This window comes from Rhipicephalus sanguineus, chromosome 2, assembly GCF_013339695.2.
Source record: "Rhipicephalus sanguineus isolate Rsan-2018 chromosome 2, BIME_Rsan_1.4, whole genome shotgun sequence".
Classification (NCBI taxonomy): domain Eukaryota; kingdom Metazoa; phylum Arthropoda; class Arachnida; order Ixodida; family Ixodidae; genus Rhipicephalus; species Rhipicephalus sanguineus.
This window is the reverse complement of record NC_051177.1, coordinates 103,077,135-103,095,271: the sequence shown is the minus strand read 5'-3', so window position 1 is coordinate 103,095,271 and position 18,137 is coordinate 103,077,135. Positions and strand designations below refer to the sequence as shown.

General features: G+C 45.7%; 1 protein-coding gene across 2 annotated transcripts in view; it reads right to left on the bottom strand.

Annotated features, from left to right (window-relative positions):
- Positions 1-361: 361 nt before the first annotated feature.
- The window catches only part of LOC119383497 (protein croquemort), a 91,408-nt gene continuing 73,632 nt past the window's right edge, over positions 362-18,137 (bottom strand). The window contains exons 9-13 of one of the 2 annotated variants that reach the window (XM_037651664.2): positions 15,557-15,675; positions 15,353-15,426; positions 11,708-11,762; positions 5,471-5,626; positions 362-1,211 (exon numbers count right to left, since the gene is read on the bottom strand). In XM_037651664.2, coding sequence (XP_037507592.1) covers positions 1,167-1,211; positions 5,471-5,626; positions 11,708-11,762; positions 15,353-15,426; positions 15,557-15,675 — 449 coding nt within the window. In that variant the 3' untranslated portion in view covers positions 362-1,166. Of the gene's footprint in view, positions 1,212-4,247; positions 4,300-5,470; positions 5,627-11,707; positions 11,763-15,352; positions 15,427-15,556; positions 15,676-18,137 lie in introns of those variants that run through there. The other variant, XM_037651665.2, reaches the window with a different exon arrangement.

Here is an 18,137-nt window from a genome sequence, read left to right as displayed (position 1 = left end):
GGAAAGTACGACGATCGTAATAGTAGGATGACCTATTTTTTCGGTGGTGTGTAGGGTTGCGTTTCTTTGTTTATCTTTTAAGCGAGAAAAACTTGACTCTCTAGAGAAGGCCTTTAGGAAACATAAAACAAAAAGCACGAGCAGCAAAAAAAAAAAAAAAGAAATAGCATACACATTCAACCTTCACTGACCAGTGAAATACAAAAATCTCAATTTGTGTATTGATCATGCAGCCAATGCCTATGGCCAGCTTACACAAGTTCACACGGGAAACAACAGCCTTCACAACTAACGCGGAATGCCAAAAGCTTAACACATAAAAAATCAATTCAATATTTTAAAGAAACTCAGAGACGAGTCGTTTTCTCTATCTTTTTTTTTTCTTTAGCGACGACATCGACTAGACATTCACACATCGTTGCCCCGATGTTACAAAAATCTCCGCTCATTTAGTTTCTATATACGGTATGACCACGGTGCAAAATATACATCGTGGGTATGACGACGGTGTAAAGAATAATACAAACATGAGCGATTCGGTATAAAAATGTGGATACATACAAACACACAAACGCACACAATTCACAACAACGTATTGAGCATTCACAAACCGCCTCGCTCCAACACGCTTTCGTTGCTGTCTTCCCATTGGTTAACCTTTTCCTCCGGCGTCAGTTCCTGCCTTCGGCCGGATGTGACGACGCGCGTGCGTCCGGCGCAACGCGCATTGTCAGCCCTCAAGCAGCCTCGATACGCACACGTTGACAAGGTATTGTTGAAGAAGCCGAGCTCTTGCCATTGGTCTTCGGCTCACACCGACACGCTCCAAGAACGTTCACAACACTCCTTGGGCGCGGGTTCAAAGTTTTCCAACAAGAAGGAACAAAAGTTATGGGAATGCTGATGTGGTGATCACAGGCTGGTCGCGAGTGTGTGTAAATTGTCCGGAGGGCTTAATGAGACACTCCTTCTGATAGAAACAATGTCTTAAAAAAACAAGAAACCGTCTCTTGATAACAGAGTCTGTAGTGCGCATGCGCAGTTATCTCGTGAACAAGCCGCACGGCTGTATATAGGAACGGTCGTGAGCGATCGAACCGGTGACCTTCCTCGTAGGTGACACGCGGCTGTGTGTTGTTCCTTGCCAACAGGTCGCCGCTTCTGGCTCACTTGAGCACACGTACTGGAATGTAGGTAGGTTGCACAGGTTTCTGTACGGGGAAAGAAAGCAAGGCGAAAATAAATTAGGTCAGCAAGCGCCACCTAGTACGACACACAGACTATAGCTGCAGACATCCTTGCTCGTCTTAAACGAAAATCAATCGGACATTTGCTCTGGCTAAGATCCCAAAACTTCACCTCTTATTCTGTAGCAGTCAAAGGTCTGATGAATATTAGTCTGGCCACTTAAAAATATTTGGTATTAAATGTAAGTCTTGTCACAAACTGTAAAGCATATAATTTAAGTACAGGTCTGTCAGAACGAATAACAGCGATATCAAAGCACGCATTTTGCTTATACAAAAAGCGTAGATGTTTAGCTGTCATTATTGGCGTATCAGAATCTGATTTTATCTCATACATAACTTCCATCCCGCACAAGGTAAAACCTATTATTCAGCTTCTCATGGCCACAACATTCTATAAGTGTAATGTTTTTTTTTTGTTTTTTAGTTGTAATTTTCAGCACACTTCTGCAGCGCGCAATAAAAACACACGAGAGGTGCCGAAGCGCAGGAGCGAAATAAAGATAACATTCTTCCAGTGCAGAGTTCGCGGCACTTCAGTAAGCATGCCTGAAGCATGCAACTTCACATGCACCGCATGCTCTTTTCTACAAGACAAAAGCTGGAGAAAAAACAGTCAGGAGGTGTAAGACAGTGAATAGCCCTTGTCGTACAGGCTCTAGACTTCAAAAATGCGAGCAGCTCGTTCTCATTAATACGGCAATCGCACAGTGTACATCGTAAATTAACACAGATACGTAGACGGCAACATTCCCATTCGCTTTTCCCGAATATGTAACTAGATGAGCCAAACTAGCCCTGGGAGTGACAGCCTTAGCCACTGTCTGTGTCGGTAGCTATATTGGTAAAACATCGAAGGCGAATTGCGATAAAGGTGGGTTCGGATCCCAAGTAATCGTTCGGTCTACTTTCAATTTCTTTCTCAGTTTTAATGAGAAACGATACGTGGGAGGTAAATTTAGGTTCTGAAAACAGCTTCTGAGCCAGCATTAAGTTTTTTCCTATATGAAATTGAGGAGAAATGTATATAGCGATGCAAAGTATAAACCAACTATGCCATATAGCTGTAATCAAGACTAAATACGCACTAAAATATTAGCTCACTCTAAAAGAAAAGTTCATCCTGTCAGTGAAGTCTAGCGTACGTACTCGCAGAGTATCGGCGCTGGCTAAAGTTGGCTAATTATTAGCTTGGTTACCCGCTTTTATAACAATTTAATGAGATCACAGATGTTTAATAATACGCCACTGCCCTTGGGGAATTTTCCTTTTGCGGAAGTTCCCGTCAACCAAATTCGCTGCGAACTGTTCTTTAGTAGTTCTATATCGCAATGAAAAGTAACGATCAGTTTCCCTATCGTCCCTCTAGCATCATCACTGTCCGGTTTCTTCATATTTTGTCACCGAGTCATGTAGAAGCACTGCGTTTCCTCGGAAAAGTCTGGCGAGGCCCGGTGCCGACCCACACAACGGCAGCGTCTCGCCCACAACAAACGCTTCGTCGCCGTCTCAGACATTTCCGCTCGCTCCGTCTCGCCGGCGGCGCCGAGCAGACAGTGGACGCTCGTCTAGCGGACGAGTATTCGGCACACAACGGCACATTCCGACAGCTTTTCTGCTCTCAACGCGTCGGCTGTTATTTCTGTAACGGCACGGCCGCGACTTGGCACGCGACACTGATGAACAGCGCGCTATGCACGCTCGGACCGAAGTGGCGTGTCTGGCAGGCGGGCAGCGAGTGGTTCCTCCGGTCTCGACTAACTGTTCTACGCTGAAACAATGGCTAGTACGGGAAGCGTCATTTTGTATGCGTTCTTTGTCTGCGTCTGTGTTGCGCCATTGATATCCAAAGGTGCGCGACTTCCGTATGGTCTTTACCCTCCAGAGTTTTAAGATATCAGGAGCTTTACGAGCATACGACGACGCCAGCAGGAGTTCGTGGACCCAATGAAATACGTTTTCGGTGTGCAGCTACCAGCACGCTCATCTGGAGAGCGAAAATTGGGCAGTTCGATGTTCCTCGTGGAATGCTTCCAGAGAAACCGCTACCTGCCAGTCGAAAAAACTACAGTTTCCGATATAATGCAAAGCAGTGACGTGGTCAGCGACAATGTTACATGCGGTACTGGTGCCATTAGCGATTCTCATTTCGAACAGTAGTAGAACTTAGGTCAGTGATGACTAAGTCTCAGCACTTTTCCCTCGTTTAGGTGGAGGAGAAACGAAAAAACACGACCGTTCCTTTCTGCAAGTGTGCGTTCCCGCCTTTCGCATAATACCACTGGGTTTGCTTGCATTCTTTCGCGAAGGTGCCGGTTCATAGAAGAGCTAAGTCAATCTTTTTAACAAGTGCTCTGGAGGCCAGACATAGCATTGTTCAGACGAGCGTTTACTGCATAATCTGTGGGCCTTTAACTTAATTTCCCAAGGAGAAGTTCGCTTTTTCTTTGTATCCTTGCAAGATTCTTGCAAAGCATTCTGGGAGTTCAACGACATACACCGGCGAACACCAGAATGGCAGGGAGCCCGCCAATCACTCTAAAAAGGCCTGTATAGGCTTTTCGTTTCTCGGAACAGTTCTTACGTTATAGTTAGCCTAACTAAGTTGACAGGGCTAATTATCAGCGGCAATGTAACAGCATCGAGCTGGCACCTTATTGTTGTGCACGTCCTATCATTCACAGCAGTGATAATTCACCTTTTGATAAAATTCATGCTCACAAAATAATATATGCTCCGTGCACGGGGTGGCGTGACAAAAGTAGTCTGCGAAGGAAACAAAGATCTGACACAAGGCCGACAGTCTCGAGCAATACAGGAAAAAAGGAGTAAAGGGAGATGCTGGCGACGGCAGCCACTGGAAGGGAGGAAGATTTCTGGGCAAAAACGTTCCAGGCGAAAGTTCGAGCGAGAAGCGATGTTGAGAAGGCTGGCAGAAACATGGCTTCGCTTCTTCTTTTTTTTTTTTTTTTTGGCGCACGACGTTTGTACTTACTGTTCCCCGAGTTCACACGAGAGCCATCGTGCCGCCTTCTCCGATATTCTACTTGGGCTACGAGAAAAACGGGGGAAGGAGCTACAGACAAAACAGCCCATACACTTGTGGATACACTCGGGGCTACACTCGTGGCGACAGTTATTGCTCTTGTACAGGAGCTACAGCCCAGCGTCACGTTTTCATAGTACATACAAAATTATGAAATTATGGCGGGCGCCCAAGGCTCGTGAAATTGACGGCGTCGATATAAAAACAGTCCCTGAGTGCACTAGCCATATCCGAGATAACATTGTACCATAGGAACAAGCGGTCTATACAGAAGGAAGTATACTGTCGGTGAGTGATCTTGAATGGTTAGTGCGAAGGCCCTATACTGTGGGACTGCATGTTACGAAATTTATTAGTGCGTTAGGGAAACTCATGTAGCACTGGGCTATAGCGCCGTGTAATGGCTGCACCATTTATCGCCAGGAGGCTCGGTTTATATTAGTGACTACGCGAGACCTCTGCACACTGGCAAAATGCTTGAACTTGCAATTAATGAGCAATGCGCACATTCCTGAAGGGCGACTAAACACTAGCGAGGCAGAATCTACTTTCATCTCACGTGGCGAATCGGGTGCACTAATTCTTTTCTTTTAAACACGGCAACCATACTAACAATGTCTCTGCGACACGTCAAACTGATCTCTTCAACATCTTGCTTGCCTCGACTAGTCACTCTTCACTAATTACAAAAAAGGACAGGAGTCAGGGGAATATGCAAGCTTGTGATGAAAAATTCGTAAACGGGGCTTCTATGCTGGAGCCGACGTTCCGACAAGCGGACTTGCCTTCTTCAAGGCTGCAACTGGTTACAGCCTTGAAGACAAGTCCTCTTGTCGAAACGTCGGCTCCAGCACACGCCCCCTGTTTACGAATTTTTCTTCACTAATTACTGCTGCACATGAGTTTTAGTCCAAACAGTTGACAGTTGTTCGATATGTGGAGGCTGCTCGTTGTTCCGAGACGCTGCGTAAAACACCGTGTATGCGCAAGTCACTTTGCTCTCGCTTTCTCAGTGCCGCGGTAAAAAGATACATTAAAACCTGCGCCGTACTCGTACGCTTTTCTCTTTTTACTAGTGGTGTCAGCTCATGTCGTGCGCATAGATCTCGTGCCGCATTCGTCGAAGTCAATCACAGTAATGCAATCGAAAAATATTAAAACGGACGTGAGTGCTCACCGGCTTCTTCGTGTATCTTATAGCATACACTAGCGTCGCCAGCAGGATGATGCCGCCGATGATCACAGCGCCGAAAGCGCCAACCGTGATGTATTGCGGAAGTTCTTCCGTCACGAGTCGCAACCTGGACAGCATGTGCTTATCGGCCGACGCAAGCTGCGAATGTCAACAAAGAGTCATTAATGACGGATTACGAGGAAATAATATAGGTTTGGTACACATACATATATATAACACGCACAAGTATTGCATATTGCGTATGACGATTTATTGTAAAACACTCACAGTCGAGCTAGCGCCGATCGAACGCGAAAGCAGATCACGCCACAGTAACATACACCCGCACGTTTCTTCATGCTCCGCTTCACTACATGCGGAACTTCGTTCTGCGACGCGGAGCACCACGCGAACTGCTCAGCGACAGAGGGCCCGTGTTCCTGTCCGAAGTCGTACAAGCTGCTCTCGTTGCATGTCGCATCGTTCACCGCGTCTAGAGCAAACCACCCGCAATCGAAAGGCTTGACGGAGAGGTTCAACCACACACTCCGTGGCAGGATGAACTAGGTAGGTCGCGTCGGATCGCAGTAACTTGGACACCGTTTTGCCATTTGTGACTTACGCCTATAACACTGCCACGCAAGCTACCACTGGCTATTCGCCGTTTTTCCTGTTATAAGTACGAGAGCCCTCTTGTACAACTGACACATTGCTTCCATGACACATTGCTTCCGAATGCACGCCGGTGTCTGAAGAGACGAAATACGCATAGGACTGTAGGCAGCTCCAACTGCCGCTCAAGGTTGAGAAAAACTGCGACATGACAATGACGCGCCCACACCAGATTTCCCGATTGTTTCTCTCGTTTGGTTATGGACCCTCACAGCCCTGGCCTCCCCTTCACTACACATATAAAACAAGTATTCGCGCAGTATGGAAAACATCGTAACGTAATTTCGTGATAGAGTGACTTCTCTGAGTTGAACCCGATTCCATCACTGGCCTGACACAAGTTGACACAGCATGCACGAACTAACCTGCCATCTAGGCTCGTTCAGCCCGCTACGGCGCTCACCCCTCTACAGCGTGTGCGCCATAGAGGGGTGAATGAGCGAGCGCGGTAGCGGAGGGGTGCAGGGCGAGGCCACTTCTTTGAGATAACGCGAGATGCAACATTAGGCGCACGGGCATAGAGCACACAAACACGCCATTTCGGCTCACTCAGCCTTTGGAAACACCGCAGATCGCTCGCGATATAAGGCGCCTGCACCGCGTTTTACGACTGTCGCTGCAAGAAGGGACAGGCTATAGAGGAGGTGACGCAAGCTCGCACTGCAGCTCTGTACACGCTACCCCGCGCGCTCACTTCACCCTTCTACGGCGCAGATGCCTCAAAAAGCCTCAACCCACTTATCCCTCCTCCGCATGACACACACCTCTAATACCCTTCCCCCTTTTCTACCGCGAACTCTACTTCTCTTAGAATAACAGAGAGCTGAGCTAGTTGGTAAGTATTCATTCTAAAAAGACAGGGCGTGCAAACACGGACACAAGAAAGAAGTCAGGACACCACAAACGCCGACTAACAACTGAAGAGACGCACAACGGCTGAAAAGAAAGAAGGCACGAAAACTTATCTGCGCATGCCCATCCAACAGGCGAACCTATCAATCCGGCACGCGTGGCGGTCTACGTGGAAGATAACTGTTAAGGCATTTGATTTCATCTTTATGCAAGTTAATCGACGGTTGGCTCACGCATGCGCTACCACTATTCTCGATATGCCATGCTTCAATCATCAGGCGCGTTTCTTCATTTCTATGCCGGTACAACACTGCGCATTCATCAAGTTTTGGCGTGCACTTACAATCTCGACAATGTAAGGATAGATTAGAAGGTGAGCCTCCTGTTAGAGATCTCTTATGTTCTAATAATCTCTGGTTGATGCATCGGCCCGTCTGTCCTACGTAGAAGCGGCCGCAGCTAAAAGGGATCTTATACACCACACTCGTACGGCAATCAGTGAATTTGTTGGTGTGTTTCACGAAACAAATATCGGTCCGCTTCTTGTCTTTTACTCCCTCATTCTTCCTCTGGACAGCGGCACAAATCTTACCTAGCTTATTGGCAGCCGTGAAAACAACATTAACGCCGTATCGAGTTCCTACTTTCTTTAGCCTGTGCGATACGCGATGAATGTACGGTATACCTACGACACGTTTCTTCCTATCGCTTTCTGCAACCATGCTCGGACTTAACACAATAGACTTCTTTAAACGTTCAGCGACCGTGGCCACTGCATCACGAGGATACCCTACATCTAAAAGACGTGTAACCTGTGCGTTAAAGCTATCACTCATTTTGTGCTCACACTACTTGGTCAGGGCTGACGTAAGGCAAGTAATGGCGATGCCGTTTGACTGCTTCGACGAAAAACCTTCGAGTGCTTCGACGAAAAATTTAACAGCGGTTTCGAAGATCTAGGAGAATACTGCCAGCACACGTGGTTCTTCTGGAACGTTAAGGAAATGTCTAGAAATTAATATAATAATAATAATAATATCTGGGGTTTAACGTCCCAAAACCAGGATATCATTATGAGAGACGCCGTAGTGGAGGGCTCCGGAAATTTTGACCACCTGGGGTTCTTTAACGTGCACCTAAATCTAAGTACATGGGCCTCAAACATTTTCGCCTCCATAATGTCTGGAAATTGTATTCCATTATTCTGAGGCACCTCTTTAGTAAAGCTCAGCCCTCCTCCATTTAATTCAAATTTTTCGCTCACGGAAGTTACCACCTTTTCAAAGTCCTCACCACTACAAAAAATCAAGTAATCGTCCACATAACGAAAAACCTTAATAACCGAATTACCTAAGACGCCTTCCAAAAGATTGTCAATCTTGCTAAGGTATAAATCACTAAGAACCGGAGCAACTTTAGAACCAATACATATCCCTGATTTCTGCACATAAACGCGTTCCTTCCAACCTACCAGCGTCGACTTTAAATACATGGAAAGGATTTCTAGAAATGCCCTCAATGGTCTTCAATATCCATACTAAAGGCCTTACAACAGCCGGGGTTCTCCTCTGAGAGGAACTGAACTAGCGCCTGAGAATTACGCATACGAAAAGGGAAAAGTTGGTAAGTATATGAATACTTACCAACTAGCTCAGCTCTCTGTTATTCTAAGCTTCATTTCTAGTACTCTGAGCCCTTTTCCGTGTTCCCCTACTTATCTGAACAATCCTGCCTCTTTGGCTTCTTTAATTGCTATTTGCTTGGTCCGTGCTAGAACTTTTTCGTGGTTTTCGAAGAATAGAGTTTGCCCAGTTGAAGTTCAACTTTTGTGCGGCTTTCTGCAACCATCTACCGGACATGCCAGGCGGATATGTGCCATATTGACCGCGGAATCATGGCGGCAAGTGAGATTTTACCAGGAATGCCTCAAGGTCCGTTGCTCGACTTCGCGTGACGATCGCCGCCAGAAGCAGATGTACGCCGACTGGATGAGGGTAGCTAACCAGCATGCGGAATTCATATAAAGGGTAAAACTTCGAGAACTTCAACCATGTAAGAGGAAGATTATTTCTACTATTTCACCTCAAAATAACTTGCTAGTTCTTGGAGGAGCTGCCTTAGATGATAGTCACTGCAAAACCCTAGCCTTTGGTCCTAAATACTGCTTTAAGCCGAACCTGAAACCAATAGACGTTTTAGGTTTGCCCCGTACAATCACTAGACTTGTTCCTGAAGAAGAGCGTTCCCACTGCATTTCAGACTGCGTTGCTAGCATCAAGGGTTCTAATATGCATCTCAAGTGTTCTGATCCTGTCCAGCCTTTGGTTAATTACTGTGTCGAGAAGAAACTCAGGCCAGTAATTTCAGATAAGGAAGGGTATTTTGTAATTATGCCGGACAGTTTGTTCTCAGAAAAAGCATTAACAGCCATAGAAAAGAATTTTAGGACGGTAAAACTTAAGCCATCGGTAGTTAGGCAACGTGCTGCCGACCTCCTGTTAAGACATAATCTTGAGAGAATAGCTGGTAATGTCAAGAAGGCTAAATCACTTACTTTAGAATTGTTTTTTTCAGCCAAAACACATAAGAACGAGATTCCGTTTCGAGCAATCGTTTCAGAGCAAGGCACCTGGCAAGTCGCTGTATCTAGTTATTTGCAGAACTGCTTAACCTCTTTGAGTTTTTCAGACCCTTTTCGTATGCGTAATTCTCAGGCGCTAGTTCAGTTCCTCTCAGAGGAGAACCCCGGCTGTTGTAAAGCTTTTAGTATGGATATTGAAGACCTGTATTATTCTTTGCCGCATGAGGACTTGTTAAAATGTGTTAATGAATGTATTAACGAACAGGAGCACCAGAAGGTTTTCACCGAAAAATGTGGTGTTTCTACCGGGGCATTTCTAGAAATCCTTTCCATGTATTTAAAGTCGACGCTGGTAGGTTGGAAGGAAGGCGTTTATGTGCAGAAATCAGGGATATGTATTGGTTCTAAAGTTGCTCCGGTTCTTAGTGATTTATACCTTAGCAAGATTGACAATCTTTTGGAAGGCGTCTTAGGTAATTCGGTTATTAAGGTTTTTCGTTATGTGGACGATTACTTGATTTTTTGTAGTGGTGAGGACTTTGAAAAGGTGGTAACTTCCGTGAGCGAAAAATTTGAATTAAATGGAGGAGGGCTGAGCTTTACTCAAGAGGTGCCTCAGAATAATGGAATACAATTTCTAGACATTTCCTTAACGTTCCAGAAGAACCACGTGGGCTGGCAGTATGCTCCTAGATCTTCAAAACCGCTATTAAATTTTTCGTCGAAGCACTCGAAGGTTGTAAAAAACGGTATCGCCATGTCTATAGCCTTAAGTCTGCCCTCACCAAGTAGTGTGAGCACAAAATGAGTGATAGCTTTAACGCACAGCTTACGCGTCTTTTAGATGTAGGGTATCCTCGTGATGCAGTGGCCACGGTCGCTGAACGTTTAAAGAAGTCTATTGTGTTAAGTCCGAGCATGGTTGCAGAAAGCAATAGGAAGAAACATGTCGTAGGTATACCGTATATTTATTGCGTATCTCACAGGCTAAAGAAAGTACGAAGTAGATACGGTGTTAATGTTGTTTTCACGGCTGCCAATAAGCTAGGTAAGATTTGTGCCGCTGTCCAGAGGAAGAATGAGGGAGTAAAAGACAAGAAGCGGACCGATATTTGTTTCGTGAAACACACCAACAAATTCACTGATTGCCGTACGAGTGTGGTGTATAAGATCCCTTTTAGCTGCGGCCGCTTCTACGTAGGACAAACGGGCCGATGCATTAACCAGAGATTGTTGGAACATAAGAGATCGCTAACAGGAGGCTCACCTTCTAATCTATCCTTACATTGTCGAGATTGTAAGTGCACGCCAAAACTTGATGAATGCGCAGTGTTGTACCGGCATAGAAATGAAGAAACGCGCCTGATGATTGAAGCATGGCATATCGAGAATAGTGGTAGCGCATGCGTGAGCCAACCGTCGATTAACTTGCATAAAGATGAAATCAAATGCCTTAACAGTTATCTTCCACGTAGACCGCCACGCGTGCCGGATTGATAGGTTCGCCTGTTGGATGGGCATGCGCAGATAAGTTTTCGTGCCTTCTTTCTTTTCAGCAGTTGTGCGTCTCTTCAGTTGTTAGTCGGCGTTTGTGGTGTCCTGACTTCTTTCTTGTGTCCGTGTTTGCACGCCCTGTCTTTTTAGAATGTCTACTTCTCTCTACTCTACGGCGCATACACCGTGCGCGAATTCGCACGTTTTCCTTTGATCCCACAGTGTACCGTGCGCGAAGTGCGATAGGGTTCTGGTGTCCTCCACTGAGAGACAGTTATTGCTCTACTCATAACTTCTTCTCTTCAGACTCTTAAAACAAGAAGCTCTCATCGGAGCACGATAGGTGCTTATCACGCTTGGACTTTTCATGGAACATCGGCTAGGGTGATGGCGACGGCAAACATTCGGTTGGAGAGTCCCGATAATTGTAGCAACAAAACAAGTTTTATCTCATCACTCGTGACGTGTTTCTATCTCCCTTGCCATCGTCCTTGTAGTACTGTACAACAGAAACAAGTGGACGAATGCGCCGAAATCAAGGTTTCACTGTTCGTTAAGTTAATGTCGCGTCCGTGTATCTATCGGACTATAATCGACAAAGCAGGAGGACTATTGAAAAAGACGAACAGTAGGAAACTCACGTTCTCAAACCAAAACACAGGATAGAAACGCCGTTCGTGGATGTCTTCGAAGAATCTGCAAAAGCAAATAAAAAAACAGTGCATTCAAAAATGCTGGAACTTACAGGCGTAGGTTCGTATATAGAAAGGAAAGAGCGAAAACACGTAATTGCACGCAACTTCGACGTGTAATCGCTGGGTAACCGATTTCTTGGAATGGAGTAAAATCCAAAATGTATGTTTTTGAGTGTCAATCATGCCACAATCACAAACGCGGGTGAAACTGTAAACGAAATGAATTATTAATTAATTGTCGCTCATTGAGTTTTAGTAAGTCCAGAAAAAAAAATGCACATAACATTTGAACCGATCACCACAAGGTTGCCAGTTCAAGTCAAACTGCATCGTTCGACAGGTACGTCACAGGAACAAATTTAGGACAATGTGCGTAAAAGAAAGATGATAGTGTGATCCGTACAAAAAAAAACAGACACACACAATAAAGCTCACAGTTTCGGCGCAAGGGCGAAACAATGAATGTGATAGGAACAAATTGTAATGTTATGCGAAGTAAGGCTAGCAGCTCGCGTAACTTTACAAAACGCTAGCGTAAGGGAACACGGCCGCTCCAGGGAGTGAAGCTGTTTTCGTGCTGTCTGTCGTCGCAACGCGAACCAAGCGGTGAGAGCACAGCACGTACTATAAGGTAGGAGGCGTCTACTGATGTCTGTCAAAATAGCGCGCGCACCATGTCCCGCGTCCTTTTGATCAAAGTTCGCAGTTGCTACCCGAGCGACGCACCCCGCTCCACCAACGGCACCCCTACATGCTCCTTCGCCCGACGAAAGATGGGCATGTTTTCCTCTCTGATTGAAAAGCTATCGATGGCATTCCTCGCACGTGAGGCGATGATACTGCATGCGCCCTTCGCGCGACGGAGATGGCCGGTTCGTTTCATCTCTGCTTAAGCCGCGTTCGTCAGCAGCGCTCGCGCACTTTGAGTCGCACGTAGAACATACGACGCGCGGGGCGACGCTATCAATGTAGTCTTTATACGGAACATGACGGCGACGGCAAAAACTCGTCGAGAGCGTCCAGATAATTGCTATAGTAATAAAATGACTCGCTCATACAACAATTACAAATTATTCGTGAGCCTTCAAACGAAGAAAAAAGGCAGTTCTATGAAAACTTTCCGGTAGATCCCTCGAAACTGTTTCGGTGATTCAAATAAAGATCGTTCATTCAGATAAAATCGCTCACAATATCACTTGAAAGTTCTGGCAGTTCTTACTGTAAGCGGCAGTTGATCCCGAACCTTTACAGCATGAAATGAACAAGTTTTTTTTTTCGCTGTAGACGTTGTGACACATCGGTAAACAGTAACGGTAAACTGTAATTAACGTTTGATGCTTGTCTCGAGTTACGGAGTGGTACTATGAATATTATAGAAGGAAGTGGGTTATAATATTCTCTATTAAAAGGAGTGTCTTATGCTATTTGCATAATACAGTGAAGAGTAGTATATGTAGTTGGTGATAAGTCTCTTCCGAGGAGCGACTGAAGGATGAAAAAGTCATTGTACGAGAGATACCACGCTGTAGTAGTTACCGGAATCGTTAATGCTGATTGAATCAGAGGTTCTGAATTGCAACGACATTCTGCTATCGTTTAAAATGCTTTCAACTTCAATGAATTCTTTGTTGAAAAGGATGCGTCGACAAGATAACACACTGAATACATCAAAACTTCGCAGATATACAAGCAGCTCTCGGAAGCTTATATTAAGTGTTCCGACATCAGTGCAGTCATTACAGCATACAAGGACGCCCACGGATACAGCAGATATTAATTATTAAGATTAAAAAGAGAAGCGTAGAAAATAAGGAGGGTAACCGAAACGTAGAAGGCCAAAATTTCGACCAATTTACCGTCTGGCTGGCTACAATTACGCTGGGAGACGGAGAAAATGTAAGAGAAAGATTTGATATTCAAGTTTCGTGGTGACACGTTTGCAAAGCCTATTATGGAAATTTTGCGCATTGATCTGCATAGAGTTTCCTCAAACCTTGCCAGATGTGCTATCACTTCACACCTAAGAAAAAAGGCATCGGCTCATAGTAGTGACGTCATGCTGGTCTTCATTAAGGTGTTTCGTTACTAAGTTACAAAGCTACTGCTACAAAACTCGGTGACGGTAATGAGGTTGTTTAGCAAGCCATCAGAAAGCTTGAACCATAACTTTTTTTCCGGATAGTTGCCTTTTCTGCGAAGAAACTGTGTGGTGCTACCGCATAAATGTCACATATACGAGTTTTCCTGAATCTAGTGGGTATATAGAGGGCCTTTTGTATACGCCATTTTTCCTGAAGGGCCCGCGGCAACGAGGAGGAGCGTGCAACGAATTTTGTTGGTCTTCCTGCGAGACACTGGGCTGTTCGACACTTGGTGACATACCCCTACAATTCAGGAGATGGTCAGACGGAACAACTGCCGGCCATGCAGGCCAGGCTAACCCCACCTGCTGCAACATTACCACCACCACCACCACCACCACCCCCACCACCTACAGACGATTTCCTGAAGATTGGAAATTAATGCGGGTGCAGAAACTCGCGCATTATGACTGATGTCACGGGCAGGTTTCGTACTATATTGTACTTTACCAATGTTATAGACGCTGAACTAGCACTCGCAAATAGGAGGGGCCAGCAAGCCGGCTTCCGTCGTTGCCCAGCCGGCCAGACGCATCTCGAGCAGGAAGCGAGGGCTCTAGTCCTTTCGGGCGCTTCGTTTTGCTGCTATTTCTGGTAGCAACTACTAGTTCACGTTTCGCACGTCTCGCACGGTCAGGAAGGCGCAGCACAAGGTTCGATAATAACGGTCCTAGCTTGGCGGTCAGGCCGTCACTGAGTCATTCTGTTTTTCCTTGCTCAAATTTATTATTCCGGACGGTGTACAGCTGGTACCCATGGATTGAGACGCGTCATCGCAGTTTTTCGTATAACGACAGCTACGAGCGAACGTTCGTGATAACCGCGTCATGCCGCTGCAAATCTGGCGGGTAAAGGTAATGTTGCCTCTGGTCTAAGTGCTCGAGTCAAAATTATGTCGACATGACACGAACTGTAGTCGCTGGATACGAAAGTACGTACATTACTTAGCGTTAAATTTGCATGGCCATAACCCTAACATTAGACAATTACGGGACAGGTCCGACTACGAAAAGGCCTAAACATATGAATTACGGGACAGGCCTAAACATGTGGGGCTGAATTGCCCCCCCCCCCCCTCCTTGTACAATTAGGAGGTCCGGTCGCTCCTGCCCCTCTGCGCGCACGCCTATGCATGTCACGATCATACGCGGACTGAGCACAGCTTTAAAAGCATGAGCTTGTGTTGAGTGTACGTCACAAGAGCCTTCACAAACTGTTACTTGGTCCGCAAATTGAGGGATAGAAGCGTGTGCGGATGACATCACCAGTTTACAAAATACATTTGCGGCGTCGCTGCAAGCACATTTGAATTGAAACACAAAACGTGGTAACATTTTGGAAAAGTGTCCTGGCACATTAGCGACTGTGGCAGAGATTTCGCGACAGTGAACATGCAGAAGCTGCGATGTGTTTGTAAAGAGACTTGAACATTGCAAAATATCATTCTTACGGTATCTCAGGAATATTTTCGATCCAAACGTTGACTTGAAATTTCGCCGCTGCGTTCACGGTAATGCCCATTTTCTGAAAGAAGAAAACAAGAACGCTCAGCAATCTTCAAGAGTAACCGATATTCAAGCTAAGCAACGCAACTGCATTTACATTCGGTCTCAAGTTTCTAGCTTCAATGCCACGAAAAACGTCGCTCACTCACCGGCTCAATGTCCAAGTACATCTGATGTTGCTTTGGGTCCGGCCTGATTCCCTCCACGCCCTGCTGATAGATAGGATGAGCGTACAGGTAGTGCGGCAAAGTGATGATGACCGGTGATCCTGCAAGCGGACGCCAAAGTTAGATATAAAATTCGGCAGACCCCACGCCTCGTGGGAATCGGTTTCATGCGAAACAGTCAGCGAGTAGTTGTATCCCGCATTTTTTTGGCTTTGAGCCAAGCGTTAGGAGGCTGATCGACGTGTTTTTGTAAGTGTAGTAGTGTGCACATCGCGGGCTTACCAGGCGCGTCGACAACATTGGCGTTTAAGGAGAACCTATGGTCGGACGTAACGTCAACACTCAGGTAAGAGCACACGCGTCAGTATTATCGAAACGAAGCATCTGTTCTTGCCGTTCTTGGGTAGATATAAACTGTCAATCACCTGTCGACGAGGAGCAGGAAAAAACTTTTATTCAGAACCAATGAATATGGTTTTCTCGATTGCGGGAGGCGACGACGGTTAGTCGGCCAGGAGCCCTGGCTTATTCGCCGCGAGATCGACCTATAGGAGGCAGCACCGTCGCCGCATTAGTGTGGAGAGGCGGTCGGCGGCGCGTATACAAATGCACACAGCGGCGCTTCGTTGTGAGCTGTTTGAGCCGATTGTCGGCGAATAAAATGCGTTGATTGCAGCTTACTGGTAATATATATGCTCTTCATTGTTTAATCGATGAACGAAGACCATCCAACATTACTATTACTAGTGCGAGAAGCGCAATCTGCCGATGAAAGGTATGCTCGCCCTGGGTGACAATCTGCGCTTACGCACTTTACGACGTTTTTTGTTGTTTTCTCTGTGCGTGTTTACCATGTGTTCTGTGTACTACGCACTGCTGTAGCACGCCTGAACTATTTAAGTGTTTACTTCTTCTTCATTTGTATACCAGCCCATATTCCTGTGCAATGAGTTCAATAGCACTGTTCGCGCAAATACGCATACGCATGTAAGAGTGTTTAGCACAGAGTTTTCATCGATTGATTACGTGCACGACAGTGATGCAAGAAAAGTCCGGTTATTTTATACAATAAGGGTTTTTTTCTCGAACTAATCCTGTCCGCTGCCTTCCATCAATTTATAACAACTCCACACAAACGGTCAAGATAATGTAAAAAAAAAGGATGAGGTTTTGCGTGACATTATACGACAAAAATGTTACGCACGCCGTCGGGATTAATTTTAAACATCTGGGTTCTTCAGACCGTACCTAAATCTAAGCACACGGGTGTTTCTGCATAAATTTCGCCCAAAGTTAAAATTGCGCGCGGGAACTCCATTTTATCACTTTTTTTTTTTAGGGGGACAGTTTGAGTACCGAAGTGTCAGACTTCACTTGATAGAAATATTTCGCTGTAGTGGGACCACGACCGTACAATAAAAGGACAAGCACAACTAAAGCTCATCATAAACTACAGTGCCGCAGTTATACACCTAACAACAATGCGAAAGTGCATGAGCCTCACTTTTGTTTACCACCGAGTCGCTAAAATGCGGCATTCACACACTATTTAATGCTCCTTATGTTTGGGACTATGCCAAGCGCACTTCACGACGTGCTTGAACCAGAAAGCAGCACCAACACTGAAATGATTCTGGCGAACGAAAGGTACGATACCAATACACAGCCCTCTCGAAAGTCGCACTCACTGGTCTTATTATAATGCGCATGCAGCCGAGCAAGCCCATTTGCTTCTGTATACCATGTCAGGTGTACGTACGAGCAGTTAAACTCGCGCTAACATAACAGAACAAACCTTCCTTTGAGAACGTGCATGACGTACGCGTACATGCAAACACGACGTGGCTAGCAGACGACGCAGGGAGCAATCCACACTAGGCGCGCTTCAGTCAGTAGCCGCCAGGTGGCGACTCTGCTCGATCTCGCGGCGAATACCCGTACACCGCCGCCCGTGGTAAACAGGTGCGTCCCACACGTGCCTGGAGGAAAGGGTTTGAAGACGTACGCGACAGGAAAGGGTTTGACGACGTACGCGACATGACCAGACAGTCATATTCGTGAAATCCTCTCACCCTCAAATGCCAACATTGGTCTACACCAACTTACGGAGGCGGAGATAGATAGATAGATAGATAGATAGATAGATAGATAGATAGATAGATAGATAGATAGATAGATAGATAGATAGATAGATAGATAGATAGATAGATAGATAGATAGATAGATAGATAGATAGATAGATAGATAGATAGATAGATAGATAGATAGATAGATAGATAGATAGATAGATAGATAGATAGATAGATAGATAGATAGATAGAAACGCTCAAAGTGCCAGAGGTTCGCTAAGATATGCTCCGCATTTAAAATAATTTTAGGGAATTTCCGTGCCATAACTGCGATACGATTATAAGGCACGTAGTACGTAGTGGAGGGATCTGGAAACTTCGACCATCCGATGTTCTTTAATGCGCTCTGACATCGCACAGTACACGGGCCTCTAGCATTTCGCCTCCATCGAAATGCGACCGCCGCGGCCGGGATCGAACCCACCACCTTCGGG